The sequence below is a fragment of the Pipra filicauda genome, unplaced genomic scaffold (genome assembly GCF_003945595.2).
Source record: "Pipra filicauda isolate LSUMZ 115617 unplaced genomic scaffold, ASM394559v2 scaffold517_size385040_pilon, whole genome shotgun sequence".
Lineage (NCBI taxonomy): Eukaryota > Metazoa > Chordata > Aves > Passeriformes > Pipridae > Pipra > Pipra filicauda.
Genome location: NW_024104662.1, coordinates 122,317 through 146,698, shown reverse-complemented (window position 1 = coordinate 146,698; position 24,382 = coordinate 122,317). Strand labels below are relative to the sequence as shown.

Genomic DNA, 24,382 nt, shown 5'->3' with positions numbered 1-24,382 from the left:
ATAAATTCTAAGCGATCAGAAAATCAGCTTCTAAAAAGAGTTGCACCTCTTGAAGAGCACAATCTCACTGCTCTTTAAAAGTGCCTTAGCACAGAGCTGTGCCCTTGCAGAACTTGGCATGTACCTAAGCAATGGCCTTATTTGCCATTGTTAAACCAGTCGTAGAGGGCCCAGCCTAAGACTTTGCAGTTCCCTCTGGAGGACAGGGACTACAGTTTACCTTTCAAAGGTCTCAAAAAGACCTGATTTTCGCTAGAGTAGTATTTCTCAACAGTGCAGCAGGGAGGCAGTTGTCTCATCCACTAGCAGTATGATGGGTGGAGGAAGTCATTGGTCCTCAAGAACTACTGTCTGCTATCAGGATACAGGAAGGAGTCTCACTGTTCACCCTGCATGGGGCAAACAGCCAGCAGCAGCAGTTACAGTTATGGCAATTAGTTATGGCAATTTAGTTTTCAGCATGCTTACCTCATTCACATCTTCTATCTCTGTTTTGTATATCACACACAAGAAGCAAGCACACCTAATGCTGACATGTGTGATGTTAAAAAAAAACTGAAAGAATGTATTTCCTATGCAATGCAGTAGAATCTTTATTAAACATTTGTAGTCAATAAACACTTCAAAATAAAAGTGGTATACCTCTGAGGTGTGACCTGCATAGCATTTAAGTTTAATTTCCTTTACATATGATACGTATTTTATCAGAACATTTAAAAGCTACACCTTAAGGACTAAATTCTTACTGCATATAGAAGTGCACAGAATAATGCAGAACTGTTTCCCAGTCAAGTGAGGTGAAGTACTGCTTGACAGAATGCCAGACATGCAAGGAAAACTACTGTAGTTTCCTTTGCTGATAAAAAGAATTGGTTTTGTTTAAAACTTTTCATTAGCGCCAGTAACAGCACTAGTTAACAGGAACATGTTTTAAGAAAGTTAAAAAAAAAAAAAATCCAAAAAAAACCCCAAACCCAAAAAACTACAACAATCAATAGTAATGTAATTATACTGACCAATAATATTTTGTACCATCAAAAGATGACACAAAGAATACACTGTTACTGTATTATTCAAACTCAGTAATAAATTTTCAAAACTTCAACTTTTGTTCTTAAATAAAATTGATGTTTCCAAACATTCTGGTTTTGCTATTCTTAGCATTCTCCCCTTGCTTTTCTAATTAAAACCTCATGCATTAAAATACTGCACCACATTCTTTTCTAACATTTTTGGGTTTTATTTTCTATTGATTTGCTGTCTGTTTCTGTCTTGTTTGTTCTGTAGGAAGTAAACAAATGCATTAACAATTACATAGATACATATCATCTGCCTTCTCACTTAACAGCTCTGTGAGGTAAGAAAGACTGTAACAGGCAGAGAAACTGAGGCAAAGGACTGAAATTTTCACTAACTGGTGAAACCAGGATTTTGTAATTTCCTAACTTCTGCCATATATTCTTTTTAAATCAAATTGTCCTTAATTATGACTTAAGGTGATTCATAAAGGTAATGTAATACATTTTACCAAAATACTAAAAGCAATGTATTCTTCTAACTACAGTAATGGCTTTTCAAATTACTGTCATATTGTTTGTCTATATTTCTAAGGTTTTTTCAAGTCAGTTTATATTAAAGTGCTTAGTCATCAATTATTTCCAGTCACCTGAACTCAGAAGTTACATAAGCTTCTTTCAGAGAAGTCAGCTGCCAAATGCAAGCAGTTTATGTCCATAAAGGCCATATCTCTTTTGCTGCAGTCATCAAGAATTTCATGACTGGTTTCAAGATTTCACTGCTGAGGCACAGAACTGACTAGTGCAAATGCTTAGGCACAATTTCAAGTAAAATGCATACATTCTTTTTCTGTGCAGAGGTGACACAATGGCATATAGCTTACTCCATCAGGAGGCATTCCAGAAGACCTTAAAAAGGCGCATATCTGCAAAACACTTGGCAAAAGAACAAACCAAAGGATCTCATATCCTCTTTTACAGCATAATACAATTAAACTCCAATGTGGTTTTGGAGAGTCTGCTTAAAACCAATGGAGCTAAAGCATTAGGTCTGTTGATATTCAGCCTACCTCCAGAATTCTACTTCAGGTAGTGTAAGGCTTGAGCAGTGTAGCACGTAGCAACCACAGTTAGTATGTTGCTTCATCCATATTGTCATCACTGTCAGCACCAAAGTCATCTCCATCGTCAAAATAGGAGGAAATGTAGTCATTTTCCTAAACCAATTGAAGAAAAAAATCTATCATTTTATCTGTGGAGAAGACAATTTATAAAAGAAACATCCTTTAAACTGCACTTGAGTGCCCACCTTTTAAAACAGTAGTAGATTTTATTTTCTTGGCAAAGAAAAAGGAAAATACTGCAATGAAGTTCTGATACCTATGAAAGAAAAGGCATCACTGTTTTAGTGATGAAAAAGAGTAATTGTATGTATTGATTGTGGCAGGACACATTCCTGTGTGCAAGATCTTTTCTCGGAGCTCTTTGTGAATAATAAGTCTAAAACACCCATTTAAATGAACTACAACAAAATACAGTGCAACAAAGATCATTAATGTAATAATGCTTCCCACAACAACTCTCCCTTGGCATCTGAGAAGCTAGGGACATTTCTTTGGCTTCCAGCCAACACAGTACTCAATGTATAAAGAGGAAAACTAACATTATACCTCTTCATGTTCCTCTTCATCATATTCATCTGGTTCTTCTGCTTCTTCATCATCTTCACCTTCTTTGTCTTTTGTTTTGTCTTTCTCATCTTCAGATTTTTCTTCTTCATCATCCTTCTTTTCCAACTCCTGTCACAAGGCAATCTGCTTTACAAGGTAATCCCATATTACAGCGACAGCAATTCATAATACCAAAATATTAAGCTGCAGTTAACAGCAAGATAGCATAACAATGCTGTGAAAATGCTGACATTTAAACCAATATGATGTGAAGCACAGGAACTTCATACAGACTTGGTCAAGCATCAGCCATCGCACTTAAAGGCTAAAAAAGCATGGCTTGTGTTACAGACTGAGATGATGATTTCCCTTTACCATCCACTGAGAGCACAGTTGACAGGAGAAGGCCATGTCATTAATTGATAAAGCAATACCATATACTCTATGTAATAATATAACTGCACCAAACAACTGATGGATCACTACAAGAAAAAATACAAAGGTGTTCGACCTTTAAGCTTCCCATTCCCACATGGCGAGTAATTGCCTGCAAAACAGAGGTCACTTCCTAAGTTTCTCTTTCTGTATTTCTTCCCTCTCAACTTACTAAATTGTTTAAGTTCTCACATCAGTAGAATGGTGAAACAGCAATAGATTTAAAAGCTCTGGCACCAGTTTCTCCTTCAGTAAGCTCCAACAGTAGCTCTGCTGTTCACATTAGTCTGTATTGCTACCCAGTGAAGAGCAACTGGTTGTTGTGTTCAGGTACAAACAGGAGCTATCCAGGCTCTATCCTTACTCTTACTCTTGTGCCACCACAGTGCAGAATAGCTGTCTGCCAGAGTAACATGACAAGGCCAGAATAAAGGCTGTTCTGGTTATTTCGTTTGTACCAAAAAACATACGAGGTTTCATTTTCCTTCAGCAATCTCTAGTGTACAATTTAGAAAGAGTATGCACATCTTACCTCAATTTTTTTTATCACATCCAGATTACTTTTAGGCTCAAAGTTTTTTGCCTTTTTTGGTTTTGCACCTGGTGAAATAAAATACATCACTATTATTTTTTTAATATGGAAAACACAAATTCTTTTGTTTTACTTGGTTTTACGTGCTTACATCTTGAGTATGCCAGGGAAATCCTATACTGGCTGTATTAAAATTACTTTAGACTTTGAGCTACATCATTCATAGAAGTGTAAGTGCCTGGTTTATGTAAGACATGCCTAGAAGGCCAATCTGAAATTCAGTTTGAACAAGTAGTTGACCAAAGGTTTCGCTAAAGTATGATGTCCAGCTTCACAAAAGACTTGTCAACTACCTGCTCACAATATGTTATGAAACTAGAACAAAATCTCACTTGTTATTTTTCATCATCTTGAAAAGATAGAAATTCATTGTTACTAATTTATACAACACAGTAATGACAGCTGGGTGCTTCAGATAAGTAGGTATAAGAAAAGGAACACAACAGATCATTAGCTGTAACACAGAAGGCATGGTTACTGTAGCTACATGGCTCTTGGGCCATAGCTGGCTCTCATCTAATGAGTCCATGGAATGTATTTGCACCTAGCCCCCTGATTCATGAACATAATCTTTACCAGGTTACTCCCCGATTAATTATATGGTGGAGCAAAGGTCAAAAATAGCATTCCATACACCCAGATAAGAGCCACCTGAATTGCAGCACCCTGTATCAACGTTGCCCAAATACCAGCCTAATACTCAAGGAAGTAGAACCCTGAGAACTGCTGAGCAAACAACTGTATTTTGTCAAAAGCATTTGCCGTATGTAACACTGAGTTTATTTCAGTGTTTTGCCTAGGAAACAATTATGTGACTAAAGCACTGCAAAGAGCTGAGGGGAGTCAATCTGCTCTGTAAAATATGAACAACACCAAAGCAAACACATCCAGAACGAAGTAGGCTTTTAAGGAAAACAAGTGTAAAGTGCAATTCAGAATTATCATCTCTGCACAAACTCCTGCGGGCTTTTAGATTAAATGCAGATAGAACAGACATGTAAGATTTGTCTTTAAATGCCAAGCATCTTTAGCCCTTATAATGAAATTAGAGATACTGACCAATCTTTAGTAGAACTTCAAGTGAAATAGTTCTCTACATCATATACCTTAGAGAGGCAAGGGAATACAATCTAATCTGATTTCCAAATACCCACTCTTGAAGTACTTGGGCTAAAATGCATGTACCTGATTGCTATATACATATGCATATGGCTGGCCTACAACGTCAGCTGAACCCAGTCAGCACCTTTTTTTTTCCTTTTTTTTCTTTTTCCTTTTGTTTATTTTTTTGTTTTGTTTTTGGCAGGCAGTGCTGGTATCTAGAATACTGTGTTCCATAGCCCAGGGTCAGTGTGGGAGAGATATGGAATTCTATCCAAAGTTTTGTCCCTAAGAAGGCAGGTGGTCAGATCTTTGGTTAAAACATTCAGGGAAACTAGAAAGAGGAAGGGAGAGATGTGTAAAAATAAAGCTGTCCCTGTACATGCAACTGTGTAGGGATCCCCAGACCACTCCTGCATGCTACAATGGGGAATGGTAGGAAGCCTGGCTGAATTTCTGTGCAAATTCTCTTGACTCACTCACCTTTGTTCCACAAGGGTTAAAGTGTCACCTAAGTCAGCTGTCCTCAAAATACAAGCAAGATATGTACCAGGAGGGCTGATGTGTCACTGACCAGCTACATACAAATGTCCTGAGTCATATGACTTTTGTATGCCCTCTGTATCATCAGAATTCCCCCAAAAAACTAAACCACATAGTTTTTGCTTTCGAGGGAAGCTGGTTTTTAATCCAATCAAATTCTGATGACCTTGATCTCTTCGCCATTATAGCCATGTAGGAAAATGTACTTTTAAGAGCCAATAGAGAAACTGGCACTAAAGAAAGAGGAAAGATCCCACAGTGAGCAGTGATTTTCTCTTAATCATAATATTTTTTAAACAAGGATTAATAGTTATTTATTATTTCATTGATCTTGGGGAGCTACCTATTGTGCATGGGCTTACAAAAGCCAGTGGTTTCCTCCTGTCGGGGGGAAAAAAAGTAGGTATATTCTGGTCCCACCTTTAGAGATTTTGCAAATAAGTATTTGATTTTCAGTTGAATCTTACAGTTTACCTTTAGTACCATGCTTCTCAATGACATTATTAAAAGGAACAAAGCTTCCAGCTGAGTCAGTCTTTGTCACTACTGCACATTTCCACTTCTTTTTCTATTTTACCCTTGAACTGAAAAATGCCACATGAGGGACTTGGACAAAAAGAATATAAAAATATACAATTATATATAAATAGACGGCTAGATACAGGAGGCCAAGTGTTATTTCACATCATCAGAACAACAGCTTTCTATAGGGAACTTAAAAAAAATCATGCACACTAGAAAATACTTTGAAACAAATGATGCTGTGTAACAAAATCTTTTTTCCTAAAAGAACAGCCAATACCAGCTCCAACTGCTGTTGAAGGATCTGGTTCACAGAAGAAAGCTGAAAACAGACAAAAAAAGTAAAACCAGAGAAAACAGAAAACAACCGGCATGAAACCACATATAAAAGGCTTAAAGAAATGCAAAACTCAACCAAATAATAAATAATTGAGAAACCCAAAATATAAAGGAAATCTGAACAGCCAGTTACTTATTGAATAGAAGGGTGAGTGTTGATTAAGATACGAGCTTTCAAAATAAAAAGGCTTGTGGTTTGTTTTTTTTTTTAATTTTTCACTGTTACATGTATAGTGAAATACATTCATACAGGAGTCAGGAAAGGAAGATAAATCTGTACAAATAAGTTAAAACATCCTATAAAAACAAAGCAAAACCCACAAAAGGCAGGCAGACTAGTAAATTATTTAGAAAAAAATCTGCCAAAAGACCTGATTATTTGGACTAATTAACATTTCTACAATATTTTTTCCTCTAACCAGCTCCAGTATGTCTTCTGTCTCTCAAGTAGTGAGTATTATTTGCTTCTTAAAAATATATAATGTACCTTTTTTGGTTGTCTTCTTTGGTTTCATCTCTCTTGGGAGTCTTCTCCAATCTGTACAGAAAATAGTTCTAATATAGAAAAATGATGATTTACTGCAGTAATCCTCTCCCTGTAACTCACCAAGGAAAGGACCAGGCCCCTGTTGTTCTTGATCCTATTTACATGGATGCCGAAATGTCTTAGCATACAACAGTTTTAGGGAATTCTAGCTGTAATTTAAATCGAGGAACTGGACTCAGGACTCCCCCACATAATGACAACTGGCCTCTATCCCAAAGAGACAAGTTCAGCCATTCCAGTGGCCCATGGGCCCTTCAATTTAAATTATGTAATTAAGTTTGCAGTAGTGAGCTATACAGGTATGACTACCCATGACAGACATCAGGTTGGGTTACTTTTAGTAACATCAGTGTTTGCTCCCAGTTCAAAACTGGTATCTGTGTGGTGAGTCAGGAAAAAGAAAAGCTGAAGTCAGAGCTGAAGCTTGCATTTTTGCTGCAAATCAGTTGTTACAACTCAGTAAATAAATAAGATCAGATTTTTCCCCCTTTTTTTTTCTGACAAAACAATACTTGCCTTGATCTGAAAACATGCAAAGGACAATAACTCTCAACAAGAAACGCATGACTTGGTAAGGATTTTCATACTTTTTTATTGCTTGAAAAATCATGAATCAAACACTTAAAAGAGCAGAACATTTCACAGGTCAACAGAAAATTAGCCTCAGATGCTACCTGGAATCCATGTTTTCTGCTCCTTTTCACTGTCCTGGTACTTTTGACTGTACCTCTCAATTGCTATAGAGAAGGATACAAAGAGTTATTGACTTCAACTGATTTAACAGGCAATCCAGACATAGTCCTTGATATTTTCTTGTAACTAAACATACAGTGTATTTTTTTATTCCCACATTGAACACTTTCTTGTTGTGAAGAACGTAAAAAAAATAGAAAAAAAACAAAAAAAGCACTCCAAAATTATTATAATTTATGCTTTTATCCTTGAAAAGCATGAAATTATAAAATGCAGATTTAATAAGGGAAACTAGGTTGAAACATCAAATGTAACACTAACTGTTATACTCCTCAAGATTTTCACAATCAAACCTTTGCTACAAAACCAATCAGTGACATTTAACACCCCTATGTTAACCATCCAGAATTCCCAGTTCTCAAAAGGCTGTGTCTCAGTCTGATCATCACCTTTCAAGACTTTCAGTACTTCTGCAATGGAAAAGCTTTGCATTCCATCCTAAATAGCAGCAACACACTTTAATCCATTACAGTACAATACAGTACAATCCAGTACAAGAACTAAACCGAGAAATGCATCATAAGTGGTCGTACAACGTAAGCACATCTACTTATATTCAAAAAACCGCTTACTTAAAATCTGTAATGACAAAAGCAATATCAAAACTTTAGTATTTTTAAATCAGTCCCCTTTTTACTTACCGAATTACCATGCACAACTGCAAAATCCACTTCATGCAAAATTAGTGAGTCTGATTGCACTAACCCGTTATTCAAACAGGGATAATTTCTGTGAGTATTGTACAAAAAATAGTAACTGAGACAGCCTTTGACCTTTAGAGTTAAACACTTCTAACACAGAATCACAGAATGGTTTGGGTTGGAAGAGGATCTCGAAGATCACCTAGTGCCATGGGCAGGGGCACCTTCAACTATACCAGAGCCCTATCCAACCTGGCCTTGAACACTTCCAGGGATGGGGCATCCACCAACTTCCCTGGGCAACCTCTTTCAGTGCCTCACCATCCTCACAGTAAAAAATCTTTTCCTTATATCTATGAAACCTGCTCTGCTTCAATTGGAACCCATTTCCCCTTGTCCTGTCACTACATGCTCTCATGAATAGTCTTGCCCCATCTTTACTGTAAGTTCCTTCAGGTAGTGGAAGGCTATAGTAAGGTCACCCTGAAGCCTTCTCTTTTCCAGGCCGAACTATCTCAATTCTCTCAGCCTTTCCTCATAGGAGAACTGCTCCATCCCTCTGATCATCTTGGTGTTCTCCCCTAGACTTGCTCCAACGGGTCCATATCCTTCCTGTGCTGGGACCCCAGAGCTGGATGCAGCACTGCAGGTGGGGTTTCACCAGAGCAGAGCAGAGGGACAGAATCACCTCCCTTGACCTGCTGCCCACACGGCTTTGGATGCAGCCCAGGACATGTTTGGCTTTCTGGGTTGTGAGTGCACACTGATGGCTCATTTCCAGCCTCTCACCCACCAGCACCCCCAAATCCTTCCTGGCAGGGCTGCTCTTGATCCATTCATCCCCCAGCCTGTGTTAATACTGGGGGTTGCCCCAACCCAGGTGCAGCACCTTGCACTTTGTCTATTAAACCTCACGAGACTCCCATGGGCCCACTTCTTGAGCCTGTCTAGGTTCCTCAGGATGGCATCCTGTTCTTCAGATGTGTGCTCAACAGGGAGAAAGAAAATATCATAAATGAAGCTCAATTTTAGTTATGATGAGGGCAAGCAGAAAATCTTCTTATAACTGTTCAAGAAAGAGCCTGCATTTAAAATAACAGGGGCATTCACAGATGCTGTAGGAAACTGTCAGCAAAGAGAGGAAAAGAAGCCAGTAGTTTCGATTTCAGCTCAAGGCTCTTTAGTGAATACTGCCATCAGTACAAAAAATCATTGACTGACTCACACCTCTCACAACTAATGAATTCATTCAAAGCCACTGCCAAGGTGGCAGTCACCCAGTCACAGCAGATATACCTAAAGGAAAAATATGAATGATTAATAGCTAATTTAATGAAGAAAATAAAGAACTTTCTATAGAATATGCCTACTATTCACTCAACATGAGCAGTGAAATGAATGATGAAAATCTATTCTATATGGCACACTAACACATCAAATTTGACAGGTAGCATTATATGGAGCTTTTGTTTATTACCTGAATAATGAGACAGATAGCTACATCCCAACTAATCAAAATGTTTCCCTTCTTGCACTTTCAAGGACCATTTGGCTCGGAGATGTTGTGCTGAGGGTTTAAAACAATCCAGTCACTCTTGTAGCAAAGCCAATTTATGAAGTTCTTGCCTACAGTCCAGATGTTCTAATGAAATAAAGTGGAGCAAACAGCTGTAAACCAGGTAACAGAAAAGATCAGTTAAAAACAGTCTATTCTGGGGGACAAATGCAATTTTCTTAAAACTAGGCCACTTCTGCCAGAGTGCAGTCCCAGAAACAACTGCACACTATGACTGATATGAAAACAAGCTTTTTAAACTGCAGACCACTCCTGATGTAATTATACCGCATCCCTCAGATGCAGCATTTTTGTATGACTTACGATTTAATAAAAAGTTACCTCAACTTACCAACTTACCCTTGGTAAGGGTAAGATGATGAGATGATGAGAACATTCAGAGCATTATTTCAGTCTATCACGTGGTCTACCCGCTTTCTCTGTAATTTCCAATTTTGATATTAAAAACCAGTATTCCAAGCTGGTAGTTCTACTAAGTTCTACTAAGCAAGAGAGAGAGATCTCTCCATTCTGAAAGAAGGTTGCAGAAGCAAAGATGATTTTGAGGTGATCAGTAAGAACAATCACATAAGGTAAAGTCGGAAAAGAGAGATAACATTTTCTCATAAAGCAGCAGGCTCCTTGGAAATAACCCTGACTGGCTCTCAGGCATGGCAGTTTCCTGTTTTGTGCCTCTAATGGAAATAGCAAACTTCAAGCCTGAAGAAGATCAAAAGCACAGCAAGCCTCTAGTGAAATGAGAATCCAAACTGACTGAAATTTGTTTACTCAGAAGATGAAAGAGAAGATGTGTGTTATAGGTTAGAAATCCAGGAGGGGGGAATTTTTCTTCCCCCTGCCCCCACTGTAAGAAAGACGGAGTTTGAATGGAAAGGGAGGCAATTAGCGTTACAAAGGGTCTAGCCAGCTGAGCTGCATTCCTAACGAATGGCCCATCGGAGGCTGGGGGAAGGTAGGGAAGAGTTTTGGGGAGTTGCTTGGACTCCTTAGAAGGGAGAAGGCAGTTTTTGGCTGAGCTCTTGCTCTGGGATGGAGACGGGGGTCTTGCGTGCGTGCTTGTGGAGAGAAGGCCTGGAAGCCGGGCTTTCTGGCTTCCTGCCCTGGTCAGCTCTGACTGCTGGCCTCGACTTGCGGGCAGGCTGTCTTTGTCTCCAGCCCGGACCTGCTGCGTTCTCATCGGAGAGTTTTATGCTCACTGGGAGAAGAAAGGAGTCTTGGGACACCGTCATCTGAGGATAACAATGAGTTTTGTGGGGGTGGACTGTTTTCCTTTCCCCTTTCTCCCACTGGGGGAAGGGTCCCCATTCTCTTTTCGGCTCCTCCCGCGACCCGAGACACCCCCCAGACCCCCCTCCCGCGCGGTGACCTCCAGAGCCCGACAGCGCCCCCTGCAGGGCAACACCGAGCACTGCAGGCTCTGCACCTCCAGCGATCCAACAGCGCCCCCTGCCGGTCGGGATTGGAACTGCGCTGAAGGACAGAGAAGTGTTCAGACTTTTTTGTTGGTTTGAAGGAGACTTTTGGGTACAGGACTATTGTCTAGGGGTTTTTTTGTGTTCTATTACTGTTCTTGCCAACATACATCTTTTAATAAAGGGTTGTTGTTTCTTCTGTTTTTTCCACACTTCCTCAATTAAAGCCCCTTAATTTTGAATTTACAATTGCTGAGAGAGAGGAGTTTGGTTTGTCTCATAACTCTTTAGCACACATTCCAGTCTCTTCAAACTGAGACAATGTGATAATAGAGTCATTTAGAGTTCTTATCTCATCACAAAGGGATCTAGAAATAAGGATCAGATCTGTTCTTGCCTCATAACCAGTTTTATCTGGCTGCACTGTCAGGGTCCACCCTGGTCCGTGCTTGTGCTGCATTAGAGCTGCGTCCCAGTGGTTGCTGGCCTCCAGCTGCATGTCAGAGGAAATACTCTGCCTTTTGTGAACCACAACGTCAGTCTGGCAGTGTATTCACTCCTCACACTGTAGGGCACTGCTCCATTTTATACTGGGCTTTAGTACCAGAACAGGTGGACAATGAATAAGGTGTGTTATTCAGTGTAACAGTCAAGGCCTAATAAAAAAACTTGCACAGTCTCAAAACCATCTAGAATTCACCACTACACCATGAACAGAAATTAACAAAATTCAGAGGGGATTACACTAGGCACCTCTATGTTAATATTTAATTACATGCAAGCAAAAGAAATTCTGAGATCAAGCAGAATAAGATCAAGATCTGGCTTCTAATCCAGCTCTGCTTCTGGTGCAAACCTCAGTAAATCACTTATCTTCACCTCAGACTTCACATTTCCAGTGACTTGTCAGTAACACTTACTAATATTTCCTGAATGGACTTAGGGGGGAAAAAAAGCTGAGTACCTTTTAGAATGTTCATCCATTAAATATAACATTATTTTGGGTATATCTTTACACAATGAAAGCTGAATTTCAAGACTAGTATTTACTATGGATTTCTTTGCTCTAATGCAAAATTTTATGGCATTTTAACAGGTAGAAATGCCTATTGCACTTGTATAGGCTAGCATATAATTGAAAAGACTGCATGTAGTTGGTCTAAATGTTTCTTACTGTATAACAAATGGAGTAGATGTTTCATACCTTTCTTTTTCAACAGTAGTTGCTTTCCAGTTATAGCACTTGTAGATGTCACCCATGATTTCAGTAAGTGTAAAAGCAGAAAAATTCCCTATTATCTTAAGTTGCTATTTTTTCTTCCTCATTATTAGTATGAAACTCATCTTCAACACATGCATTTCCCTATATCGGCCTTCCCAGAATAGTAACTAAAGATACAATAAAAAGCTCACAAACCTTGATGTTCTTCTTCTACTGTCAAAAAGTAAGGCATTCTTTTCATAGTTCCTCTAAGATCTTGTTTTAAGGCCAACATGTAGTCTTCATCTTCTCCTGTTTTCAGAGGCACTGGCTTATCGTCTGTACTCTGTACAAATCATGTGTATTATATATAAGGTCTTGATATCCACCAAATACACAGGTACACTAATAAAAGCTACAATAAACACAGCTAATAAAAGAAGAATGCAACTATGTATTACACTACTTCACAAGTATACTATATTGCATTCTGACATGCATAGTAACTATGTTTACATCTAAATTTATACCTTATATAACTTGACTGTATCTTTCTGCAAAAATGTATCAAGAAATCAGTGAAATAGTGAAACAGTCATTCATAGTCATCCTGACTAGCCAAAAGCAGTTTTTCTCACTAACCTTAGTCAGAAACCATTTCTTCTCTCTTCATTCATAGTGCTGGCCTTAACCACTTCTAAACCAGTGTTTTAACTACATTAAGTATGATTTCTGAATACCATCCCGACAACGACAGGAAGAAAGCATTTTTAACTTATCCATGGTATACATTACATATACTGGGGCTAATAATTCTCCTACAAGGCTAACTGTAACTCAGAACCTGCAGATTATACAGAATTCAGATGGCACAGAACTGCGCTATCAAGCAGACTTCAACATTCACATTAGAAACAGTTACAGATGATTTAGTAATATGAAATCACAGCTTAATTGTAATGCTGGACTAAGAGGATAAACAGCATCTGGCTCCGTAAGTCAAAGCCTTGGGTGAGAAAACTATTCAGAGAAATCTCAGCGTAGCACCAACTGTATGTAAAACTTGCAAGTTCTGTATCATAGCACATGAGATTGCAAAAAATTTCATGCACTTCGATCAAATCCTGACATAAATGATAAATTCTCTTATATAAAACTGCAACATTGTAAGACTACTTTTCTGCCTCAAAATAGTCCAAGCTTCCCCGCACAGCAAAACACAGTCAGAAAATGCTCTTTCTTCCCCTTTAATTTTCAAATACATCCCAAATGCTAAGACTCAATTAAGCTTCCTTAATCATACAATTAAATGAAATTAATTTCAGATGAATTTAGGTATCCAGTGTTACCACTACTGTAATGTCCAGAAAACCAAATAATGATGAGGACTTCAACACGCTAACAGCTTGCAAGCAATCTAGTTAAATATATAACGTAATAACATAAATAAATAATAACAACAGTTAGCAAAGGCACAGGAATTAGCCATAAGAAAAATAGTGACTTCTATTAAATACTTCAAAACTGCTTGGGGTTGTTCATATATTTCATTATGTTACTTAAACACAAATGTGAACACACTTTACCTGAACACAGAATGTGCTCCACAGTACTGGCTGTACTTACTGGAAATGGTAGTGGAGGCTTACAGATGACATCAGGTAGAGCTGCATCGTTACCAAATCCAATAGCCTCAATGTTGAAGGTAAACGAAGCACGTCCTCTTCCTCTACCTGACCCAGCCATTTGGAGGTACTGAAAATATTACAGATTTTTAAACATACATATTTTCATTATGTGTTTCAAATTCATGTATATATTACCTAGAAAATTAATGTCTAACAAAGATCACAATCATTTTAAGACAAAAGATCATTTTTAAACAGGAAGCCATTTTCGCAGGTTCTTCAACAGACCATAAATTTGGTACATGCCTAAAATCAGCTCCATTCCCTTATTTCTGCCAGCCACCTCTGCATGCCTGAAATTACCTCCCAGCCTAAGAGTTTTAAACTTTCTTCTTCTAAATCTTAGTTTCACTGTATTGAGTTTAATTAGAATCAGAAACAAAAGGGGGAATAAAGGTTTAACAACCCTGAACTTTATGTTAATACATTCTTTAATTTCTGATCTTTTTTCCAAAAACTAGTTTGTGTTTATCATTCATGATTTCTTCATCCTTAGATTGTTTTTTGTCCTTTATCTTAGTAACTAGTTTTGGGTCCTGATGAAGTGACACAGGCAAAGAGGCTTAAGGCAATCAAAAGGTATCAAAAGACTGCAGCACGACTGCAAGCTGATAAAAGGAGCTTGTTTCTAACTAAAATATTTAACAAAGAGTATAAAAGAAAAAGAGCCTGCAAAACATTTACAGTCATATCTCTCCACCTTCACTGGTTACACTGGTTACACCAACCTTCATCTCATGAATTGCATGACCCATGGGTTGGCAAGTAAAGCAATATATGAGACTGGGGTAAGATGTCAAGAAGTGTGATCCAAGAGAAGCTTGGATGGAGCAGTGTGCTACTGCTCACAGCCCAAGGCCACACAGAGATTAGTTCAAGGCCCCAACCCAGAAATACCATAAGCTATTTATCATTGACTGCAAGGTCACTGTACTGCACCTTGCTTAGTATGAACAGGTCTGTTTCATACCTACTGCTGTACCTGCATCATCACAACTAGTTCTCCTTAAACAAAAGCAATGGCCTTTCTATTACATGCCAGTGAGAAACAGGTTGACGCCAGTTTTTTCCTACTTGTGATTTTCAATAGAAATAAGCTCTGTTTGGATGAAACAAAATCACATTATGTACTTCCATGGCACTCTGCAGCACAGAATACTGTCTACAACTAAGCAGAGAGCCCTAAAGAAACCATTTTTAGGAAAGAAAACAAAGCAAAAGCTAGGACTAAGCATGTAATTAACTGGAATGTAAAAAAAAAAAAAAGGAAATAAAAAAGAAGCAAACTCCTTTGAAAATAGGATGAAAAGCAAGATGTGAGCCTAGCAGAATGGAGAAAGATAAAAGATACAGTCAAGCCCCAAATGTGAGCAATTATATTATCTAAGTGTGTGTAGTGGGTTTCTGTGGCTGGGTTTTAGTAGCGGGGGGGGCCTACAGGGGTGGCTTCTGTTAGAAGCTGCTAGAAGCTTCCCCTGACTTGTGGAGCCAATGCCAGCCAGTTCCAGGACGAACTTGCTGCCACTGGCCAAGGCCAAAACAATTAGGAGTAATAGTAACACCTCTGATAACATATTTAAGAACAGAAGGTATTGTGCATAAAGAATTCCAGCCAGGGAAGAGCAGAGAGAACATGGGAACAACCAAGTAGACACCAAGGTCAGTGCAGAAGGAGAGGCAGGAGGTGCTCCAGGTGCCAGAGCTGAGGCCCCTGCAGCCCGTGGTGCAGACCATGGTGGAGCAGCTGTGCCTCTGCAGCTCATGGAGGAGCCCATGCTGGATCAGGGGGATGCATGAAGGAGGCTGTGACTCTGTGGGAGGCCCAAAATGGAGCAGGGTCCTGCCCGATACCTGCAGCCTGTGGAGAGGGAAGCCCACGCTGGAGCAGGTTTTTCCTGGGTAGGACTTTTGGCCCCTGTGGGGGACCCACATCAGTGCAGCTCATTTGTGAAGGACTGCACGCCATGGAGGAGTGACCCACAGGACAGCAGTTTGGGAAGAACTGCTGCCCGACGGATGGACTCACGCTGGAGAGATCCATCAAGGATTGCCTCCCATGGGAGGGAGCCCACAGAAGCAAGGGAAGGACTCCTCTCTCTGAGCGGTGTCAGAAACAACAGCTGACTGCAGCCCCCATTCCCCATCCCCCTGCACCGCTGGGGGGGAGGAGGGAGAACATGGAAGGAGGGGTGGGGGGAAGATGTTTTTAAGACTGTTTTATTTCTCCCTCTTTGGCTCTTATCCTGTTAGTAATAAATTTAAGTACTATCCCCACTTTGAGTCCAACAACATAACAAGACAACAAAATAAAAGTTGAGCTACCACAGAGAGAGGTGCTTTACATTAAATGTAATGAATACAAAGGTTCATTTTTAAAATGCTGCTTTAAAATTAATTCTCAGTAAATTCCCTTGAAAAAGAGCATTAGTCTGATGAGAAGTAACAAGGTTTAAAACTAGCAGTATTTCAACTCCAAATTTTTACCCAAACTTGTGTTTTTTTCAAGCATACTGGCTTAGAAGGTTTATGTCTACTGATGGTATAAATTGACAGTGACAGATGACCGGACAAATCGTGAAGGGAAAGTAAAGTTGAACAACTGAGCCACCAAGTATGACAAAGTTACAACTAGCGCTCTGGCTGCCACGAGGGATGTCTAATGGAGCACCTGGGGGCATTTTCATATTTATAGGTAGTTTGTGTGTCATTTACTCTATAAATGAGAAGATTTTCAGATTTAAGCTTTTAAAACCTCTTCAAACTTACGTATTCAGTTTCTCGGGCACTCACTCAGGGGAAGGCAGCCGATGCCTTGGGGAGGGAAAGTCCTCTGGAATCGGGATCCCTGGCAGCTGCGAGGCGGCTGGACGGACGGCAGCGGACGGGAGGAGGCTGAGCACTCCCACGGGTTCCCGGTATCCTCAGAACGAATCACCCGATTGTGTTTTGTGGATCGTAGACCCTTGCATTTCACAAGCAGATGCAATCAGTTGAAGGGAAGAGCACATACAGAAGAAAGGACCGAACTTTAGATACTAAGTTTTTGTGGGTGTTTATTTTTTTTTAATCTGACGTCCCTGAAGGTAAACGGGTTTGTCACGACGGTCACTAATCCCTGCCGTGTGAGGATACGCCTCTCGGCTCCTCTCCGTCCCTTTCCCGCTCCCTCTCCCCTCGCTGACCGCCCGCCACCCTTCGCCTCAACCCGTCAGGAGTCCCTGAAGGGCCCAGGGCGTTTTGGCTTTATCCCCCCACCCGAGGGCGAGTCTCAGCCGCCTCCCCCGGGTACTGCCCCGGCAGGGAAGGGGATTCAACCCGCTCACTCCCTCAAGCCGCAGCCAAGCCCACCGACCCTTCGAGGCTCCCCCGCTTCTCAACCTTCGCGCTCCGCCCGCCGCTGCCGCAGTGGGCCGGGCCGGGCCAGCCCCGCCCGCGGAACGTTGAGGGTGCTCCGCCGCCGATCAGCGGCGGCTGGGCCATGTCGGCGCTGGAGTGGTTCGCGCACAAGCCCCTGGGCGGCGGCATCTTCTGGATCCAGGAGCGCTTCTACGAGTCCGGCAACCGGGCCAACATCTGGCTGGTGCGGGGCTCGCAGCGGGACGTGGTGATCGACGCCGGGCTGGGGCTGCGCAGCCTGCCCGACTACCTGCGCGACTCCGGGCTGCTGGCGCCGGCCGAGGGCGCTGGGCCGCGGCCGCTGCTGGCCGTGGCCACGCACGTCCACTTCGACCACTCGGGTGGGCTGCAGCACTTCGAGGAGGTGGCGGTGCACAGCGCCGAGGCGGCCGCGCTGCTGCGCGGGGACAACTATGAGGCCGTGACGTGGCTGTCGGACCGGGAGGTGGCGCGGCCGCCGCAGCCCGGCTGGAGCGCGCGGCAGTTCCGCGTCCCGCCCGTGCGGCCCAGCCGCCTCCTGCAGGAAGGTGAGGAACCGGGAGCTCTGGTTATCCACCCTGGAGCTGCGCCTCTGCCGCCCTGCGCGTCCTGCTTTACTCGGCTCCTCGTATAAAATAGTTAAACCGGTGTGTTTTTTCACTCCCATCAACCGACGAGCCGCGGTCAGCAGGGACGAAGGAGACGCGTAGTGGGTTAAACCTCGTTTCCAGCAGTTCTGAAAGTATTTGGCATCAGGGTGTTTTTGGTTGGTTGGTTTGGGGTTTTTTTTCCCCTTTTTTCTTGTTTGTTTGTTTTTTGGAGGGTGCTGGGTTGTTTGTTTTGGGGGACTTTTTAGTTGTTTCTTTTTATTTGTTTGGGTGTTTTTTGTGGGTTTTGGTTTGGTTTTTTCTCCATTAGAATAAGAATCGCTCAACAGTGATTTAAGTGACTTAATTGAGTACCACAGGTTTATCCTCACAGTGTGTCACCGAGTCAATCGGATCTGCCGTCTGGCGACCCTTATTTATAAGCTGCCAAGACACAGCAATGCAGTTAACAGTTTCTTGAAATATGTACTGTGGATACAGTTTTTGTTCTGCAGAATTTACAGGCATTTACGGAATTTTACGTGAATTATGTTAAACGTCTGTAAAAAGTGGCTTGTTACTGATGTAACATTTACAGAAGTGGCTTGTTGCAGATCAAAGAAGCCATTTAGTCTTTCACAGGTGACAGGACTAGTTTTTTTCGCAACAAACCACCTAAACTGTACAATACAGTGCAGCAGAATTTAAAGGATAGGTGTCTGACAGACAAGTGACACCTTTGGCTGGGAACTTACTCTCTTGGCTTTATTAGACCATCCCACATGGGTGCTTGGAAAAGCAGAACTGAACTTACTGAAGGATTCAGTGAAGAGCTGATGTGACACTTAGCTGTAGTAAATCAACAGAAATTTAAGGCTTTTTTTTCTTTGAAAGGAAAGGATTATTAAAATAATCTTGTGAAAGAGCAAGCATGTAAGTATCAAGATAATATCAAAGTTTCTAAAATAATGTTCACTGAGACATGAGACTGACTTTCTGCTGAAAGTATCAGTTCAGTGGTTGGTTTAATGAAAGTGAATTCACATTTAAACTGGCAAAAAATTACCTAATGTTAAGAAATGTCTATTTTTATATCTTATTGAATGAGATGAAGAAAGTGTGTGGAGGCCAGTCTTGGTTCTCCTCCAGCAGTTTATGTTCTTTCCTTTTGCCTTTCCTTTTGCCTAGAATGCAATTCTAGGTGATTTAAGTGAGGATAAAATGATAATAAATTGTAAAATACTTACTTTTTAAACTTTTCAAAGGAAACTCAGATGTGTTCTGTTTGTTTCCTGTTTTATTTTCTCTATTCCATTGCTTTTCACATTATTTAATTTATTAGAGTGGGAATAGATTCCATTAATACAGACCAAGCCTGTGTTAACTATTAGTATCATTGGAAAATACCTTTTTGTCGAGCATATCTTTCAGACACCTCTTTGGCACTCACCAAGAAAATAAATGCCCTGCTTCTGTTGTTGCAGATATTTATTTATATTTATTATTTATAGATAGTGTTTATAATAGTATTTATAAATCTTTGCCCGCGGGTAGGTAGTTCTCATGGTGTTTAATGAACATGATAAATTCATATGTTTTCCTGTAACAAATGTGTTTGCAGGGGATGTGATCAGCCTTGGAGATCGACAGCTCACTGTCATGCACATGCCTGGTCATTCCAGGGGCAGTATTTGCTTACATGACAAGGACAGGAAGATTCTGTTCAGTGGGGACGTGGTGTATGATGGATCCATGATTGACTGGCTGCCCTACAGTAGAATCAGTGACTATGTTGCAAGCTGCCAGCGCCTTATGGAGTTAGTGGACAGAGGACTTGTGGAGAAGGTACTACCCGGGCACTTTAACATATTTGGGGCAGAAAGGCTGTACCGGTTAGCTTCCAACTACATCTCCCAGGCTGGAGTTTGTCACAAGATTTCTGCCTGTGCCATGAGATCCATTGCGAGCATAGCACTTCGCATTACAAATTCGAGAATCACTTCTCAGTGACAGTCAGTTTTGTGTGATTTGTTACCTTCTGTAAAATGAAATGGCTTGTGAAAGCATCGATACAAGCAAAAGCAGTATGCATTAGCAAAAAGATGGTAAATTGATACAGGTGAGCTGCAAAAATTCTCCTTATTTTTACCTCCTTTATTTATATTTTTATAAAAACTATGTAAGCTAGTAGCGTTAGCCAAAGCTACTTTTTGTTCTATTTTTTCAGGGCACTTTTGCACATGTATTGTGATTGAAATATGTTACTTTATTTTTGTTACAATTCTGACAGATGGATTTATGCCAAAATGGGAGGTTTGACATTCACACCTGAAACCTTGTTGATGTAGTACTAGGTTTGTGATTAGTCATCAACTCCTGCTCAGGTTTTGCTAATAGAGCTCTTGCTAAGACCTAGCATATGCTGGAAGCAACACCATTAGGACAAAGCAAGAGCAACACCTGTGCAGGACTCAGTAGGCAGAAAGAGGACATGGGCCATCCCACAGCCATTGCCACTTGTGGGGTGGTGTTTGCTGCACCCCTCATCACTTGCATCTTTATCTTTGCAAAGTACCTGTCTTGCAGTTTCTTTAGAATACACTAACATACGGAAATTCTATAGACCAAACTTCCAAGCTGGAAGTCAGAGATACATCAGCTTATCTAAAAAGTTTTTGGTGCAGGTCCAACAGCAGATGGACTTGTTGAGGCCTTCATGTTTCCTGGTGTGGTGCAAGGAACCAGCTGCACCAGGAGAGAGGAGCAAGCAGGAGCACTCTCGCCATTAGCTAGGGAACTGTTTTGCTTGTACGTGTGTGAGTTAGGAATTAGAGAATTTGTGAACTCATGAATTAATGTGTTAGACTAGCCTATACAAAGCAGATTGAGCCTTTTCTTGATGTGCTTATTTTTTTTCTGATGAGCTCATAAAAGTACTTATAGAATATGTTGGTTTGGAAGTTTGAGAGAACTGGACTGTGACAGGCTTAAAGGTTTTATTTGTGCTTAAGAGTATTTTTATGTGACTGTATTGTAACTTGGTTGTTGATGATCTTTGTTAGGGGAAGGATGGAGGCTTTCACATGGCCTTGCTATATTCCAGGGTACTGCATGAAGCAGCTGGTTGACTTTGTTACCACGAAGTGAATGTAATTTGAACTGTTTAGTGTTTGTGTCTGAAGTGTGTTTGTATCTGCACATGGTTTTTATGAAACGTAAAGTGTGTTGCATTTGAGTCTGTTCCAAAACAATGTTGAATACATTGAGAACTGCTAAACTAGATTGTAACTTGTTTATGAAAATTGAATGTGTGATATTTATAAGCTGTTGAAATGGTTAGTTTGTGCAATTATTCAAACAGTCTATATATATTTAACTTTTTTAAAAGGACGCTGTCTGATGTTATTTTTGTACATAGACATATATATGTTCCTAGAAAGAGTGCAAATGTTTCTCCCAAAGTTTAGTGCAGTTTAGCCTTTTTTGTTTGGCTTTCACTTTAGCAGAAACTTTTTCCCCCCATTATAGCCAATAGAAAGGGAGCCCAGAGTTTGGGCTCTTTCTAAGGCATGGCGGAGAGGAAGCTGATAGCCCTCTGAATAGGTGCAAATTCTGGTGAAAAAAGAAAAACAATTGCAAAATAAAAAACAGATCTGTCTAAAAATGATGAAAGAGAATATGTTATGTAGTGCTTTTTCCCTTTCACAGATCACTACACTCCTGCCTTTACGGTCTGAATATATTCTTCACCAGGATTTGTACTGATTGGCTGTGATGTGCCTAGTTCTTGTTAGCAGTGCCTATCTCCAAGCTGAAGCAAAATTATGAGTGGGCGAGACGTGCAGAGATGCAGCACATGAAAGACCTGTTATCACTCAGATCACAGTCTCTTTTTTTTTTTTTTTGAGAAATCCATGTACATCAGTGTATGACATGAGGAGAATTTAGTGGGTAAATTTATGTCTTAAAACCAAGAGCATTTTATCTTGGCCTCAGCTGACCAGAGTAAAAAAAAGTTAGCCTAGAACAGGCTGAGGAAATACGTAGCACTAAAGCTTATGCTAGTTATCCAGAGGAAGCCATGATGTCACGTGTTACCCAACAGTAACTGAATTCCTGCAAATTATCCATCTGCGGTGTAACACTAGTAATAATTGTGCTCTATGCTTTTGTGAAGGCTGTAGGAGCACTGGAGATAACCCTGTGCAGTATGGCAGACAGACAGAACTCTTGTGTCACAAAGCCTGCCAGTATGGATGTCAGTTGCTAAAATTTTGCAGACATTCATTAGGAGAGTGAGATCACTTTGAATTGGTATTCAGTATTATACCACTATAAATTTGTTTGTTTCATCCAATATTAGAATCTCTGTAGCCAGATTTTACTGTATTGTACAGCCTGAGCTGCTATGAGAAGACGCGTAGGCATGTAAATTCAAAAGGACAGATAACCTCCATCGTCTGTCGTTTGTGTTTAATTCTCTGCTCAGTATCTCTATTAGCTAAGATCTTTAAATGTCTAGATCACTGTAAAAATGCCCCGTTAAGCTGTGCTTAACTCCGTGAAGTATATGTTCATAACCAAAATTGCCTGGACTTTTTTGTTTACCAAAATCTAGGGGATAATTTTCTAGCTCAGAAGTGAGCTTTACATGCACATAACCCAAAACAGAGCTTGTTAGTAAGCTGCTGCTATAATCCAAATGAAAGTAGTTTTTGAGGGTCAGTAAATTATTTTTTGTATTATAAGGAATTCACTACTAGATAAACGGTATGTCTTAACTAAAAAGGACTGTGATTATTTTTGTTAAGACTTAGGAAATTTTAGTCATAAGAGTTTGACAGTGGTCCTTTAACACTGCTTGGAGTAAATATTTAAATCATGCATTGTAATTTTAAATATTGCAACATCTTAAGCATTTAGAACTGTGTTGATTTCTTTGTAAAATCCAACTGTATGTTAATACAGTTTTCAGTAGACTGGGGAATTGACATAAAAATCAGATGGGAAGTTTTGTTCTGTGATCTGTCAAGACTTGTGATGTTAAACAACAGTGTGCACATAAAAATTAATTTTTTCATAGATTATCATAATAAAAATATTATAATCCTATGCAGTTAAGTAATAATTTCTAGGTATTTTTCAAGAGAAGCACTTACACATTCTGGTTGGAGCGTATTTACAAGTTGCTAGCAGAAATGTTTATGCTTCTGAGCAAGAGACTGCATTAGAAATGTTTACCCATTGTAAACTTATGCTGCAAAGCTTATATAAAAACCATGAGTGAGTATTTCTTGAAAAAAACCACCACCTGTGAGCACAAATCAGAATTAGGTTTTCAGTACAATTCACACGCAGAAAACTTAGACATGATGAACATGTATATTTGGGGGTCAGTTTCAGTTTGTGGTGACACAGATTATTATTTCCACACAAGGCAGCAGCTAATGACAGCTGTATACTGTATTTGGAACACAAATGGTCACATGGCTTCTGTTGAGCTTGAAGTAGTGAGTCAGCGCCAAGTGCAGGGGGATGGCAATTTCCCTGGTCAAACCCCTACACTGTTGCTGATCCAAGTCAGGATGCTGTTGGCCACTGGGGTGCACGCTGGCTCATGTTCAGCTACTGTTGACCAGCACCCTCAGCTAATAATCAACAGATGCTATATTGTGAGGTAGTTATCTCAGATGAGTAAGGAGCCTTTGTAATGTTCCTAATACACATGGAAACGAAATAGTCACTTTAATTACTTCAGTTCTACAGCATCTCATTGTATTTTACATCACTAAACATTTGCTTTCAGTAAAATTTGCTTTTATGACACTATGACAGAAACATGGGATGTTTCTGCAAAAAAGAAGATTCTCTGCAGGGAAAAAGTCATCCTAACTGTTAAATCTTAGACTGTAGGATGCTATAAAGCAGAGCTCAGGATGAGCTTTAGAACAAGTGCTACTAAAGTCTAGCACAACACCTTGCCTTGTAAGAGAAGACATCTGTAGCCAAAGGGAAAAAAAAGTCATCTCTGTTATGAAGGAGAGAGGGAGATAAAGGTGGAGACAACCAACACTGTTTCAAGTTCTTATTTATAATTAATGTGTGTGTTACCTAAATCAGTAAGCAGTACCACTTCGGTCTAAACATGGACAAACTACTCTCCAAAACTACTACTTCTGCAGTCCCTTCACATTCAAATTGACTTAGGAAGCAGAGAAACGATCGAGAAACAATGAAAAAGCACTCATTAGGTTTTATTTTAAATTTATTTGAGGCTAAATTTGAAGTACAGGGGATTTGCTGGTTGGGCTGCATTCGAACTGCACTCCCTGTGCGGCACAGGGTTTTCCAGGGTACTCGGAAAGCAGTCCAGTGCTCTGAGGG

At 40.3% G+C, this 24,382-nt stretch overlaps 2 protein-coding genes across 2 annotated transcripts; one reads left to right on the top strand and one right to left on the bottom strand.

Annotated features, from left to right (window-relative positions):
• Positions 1–568: 568 nt before the first annotated feature.
• POLR3G (RNA polymerase III subunit G) lies at positions 569–17,584 on the bottom strand. Its single transcript, XM_039386939.1, has 9 exons — positions 17,389–17,584; positions 16,803–16,998; positions 13,975–14,103; positions 12,565–12,694; positions 7,440–7,502; positions 6,706–6,756; positions 3,654–3,721; positions 2,687–2,815; positions 569–2,233 (listed from the first exon to the last, which is right to left on the bottom strand). The coding sequence occupies exons 3-9, from the start codon at positions 14,092–14,094 to the stop codon at positions 2,147–2,149; spliced, it is 648 nt and encodes a 215-aa protein (XP_039242873.1). The 5' UTR covers positions 14,095–14,103; positions 16,803–16,998; positions 17,389–17,584; the 3' UTR covers positions 569–2,146.
• MBLAC2 (metallo-beta-lactamase domain containing 2) lies at positions 17,473–23,110 on the top strand. The gene is made up of 2 exons (XM_027710815.2): positions 17,473–17,959; positions 19,620–23,110. Exons 1-2 carry the CDS (start codon positions 17,515–17,517, stop codon positions 20,006–20,008), a joined length of 834 nt encoding a protein of 277 aa, XP_027566616.1. The 5' UTR covers positions 17,473–17,514; the 3' UTR covers positions 20,009–23,110.
• The last annotated feature ends 1,272 nt before the right edge of the window (positions 23,111–24,382 follow it).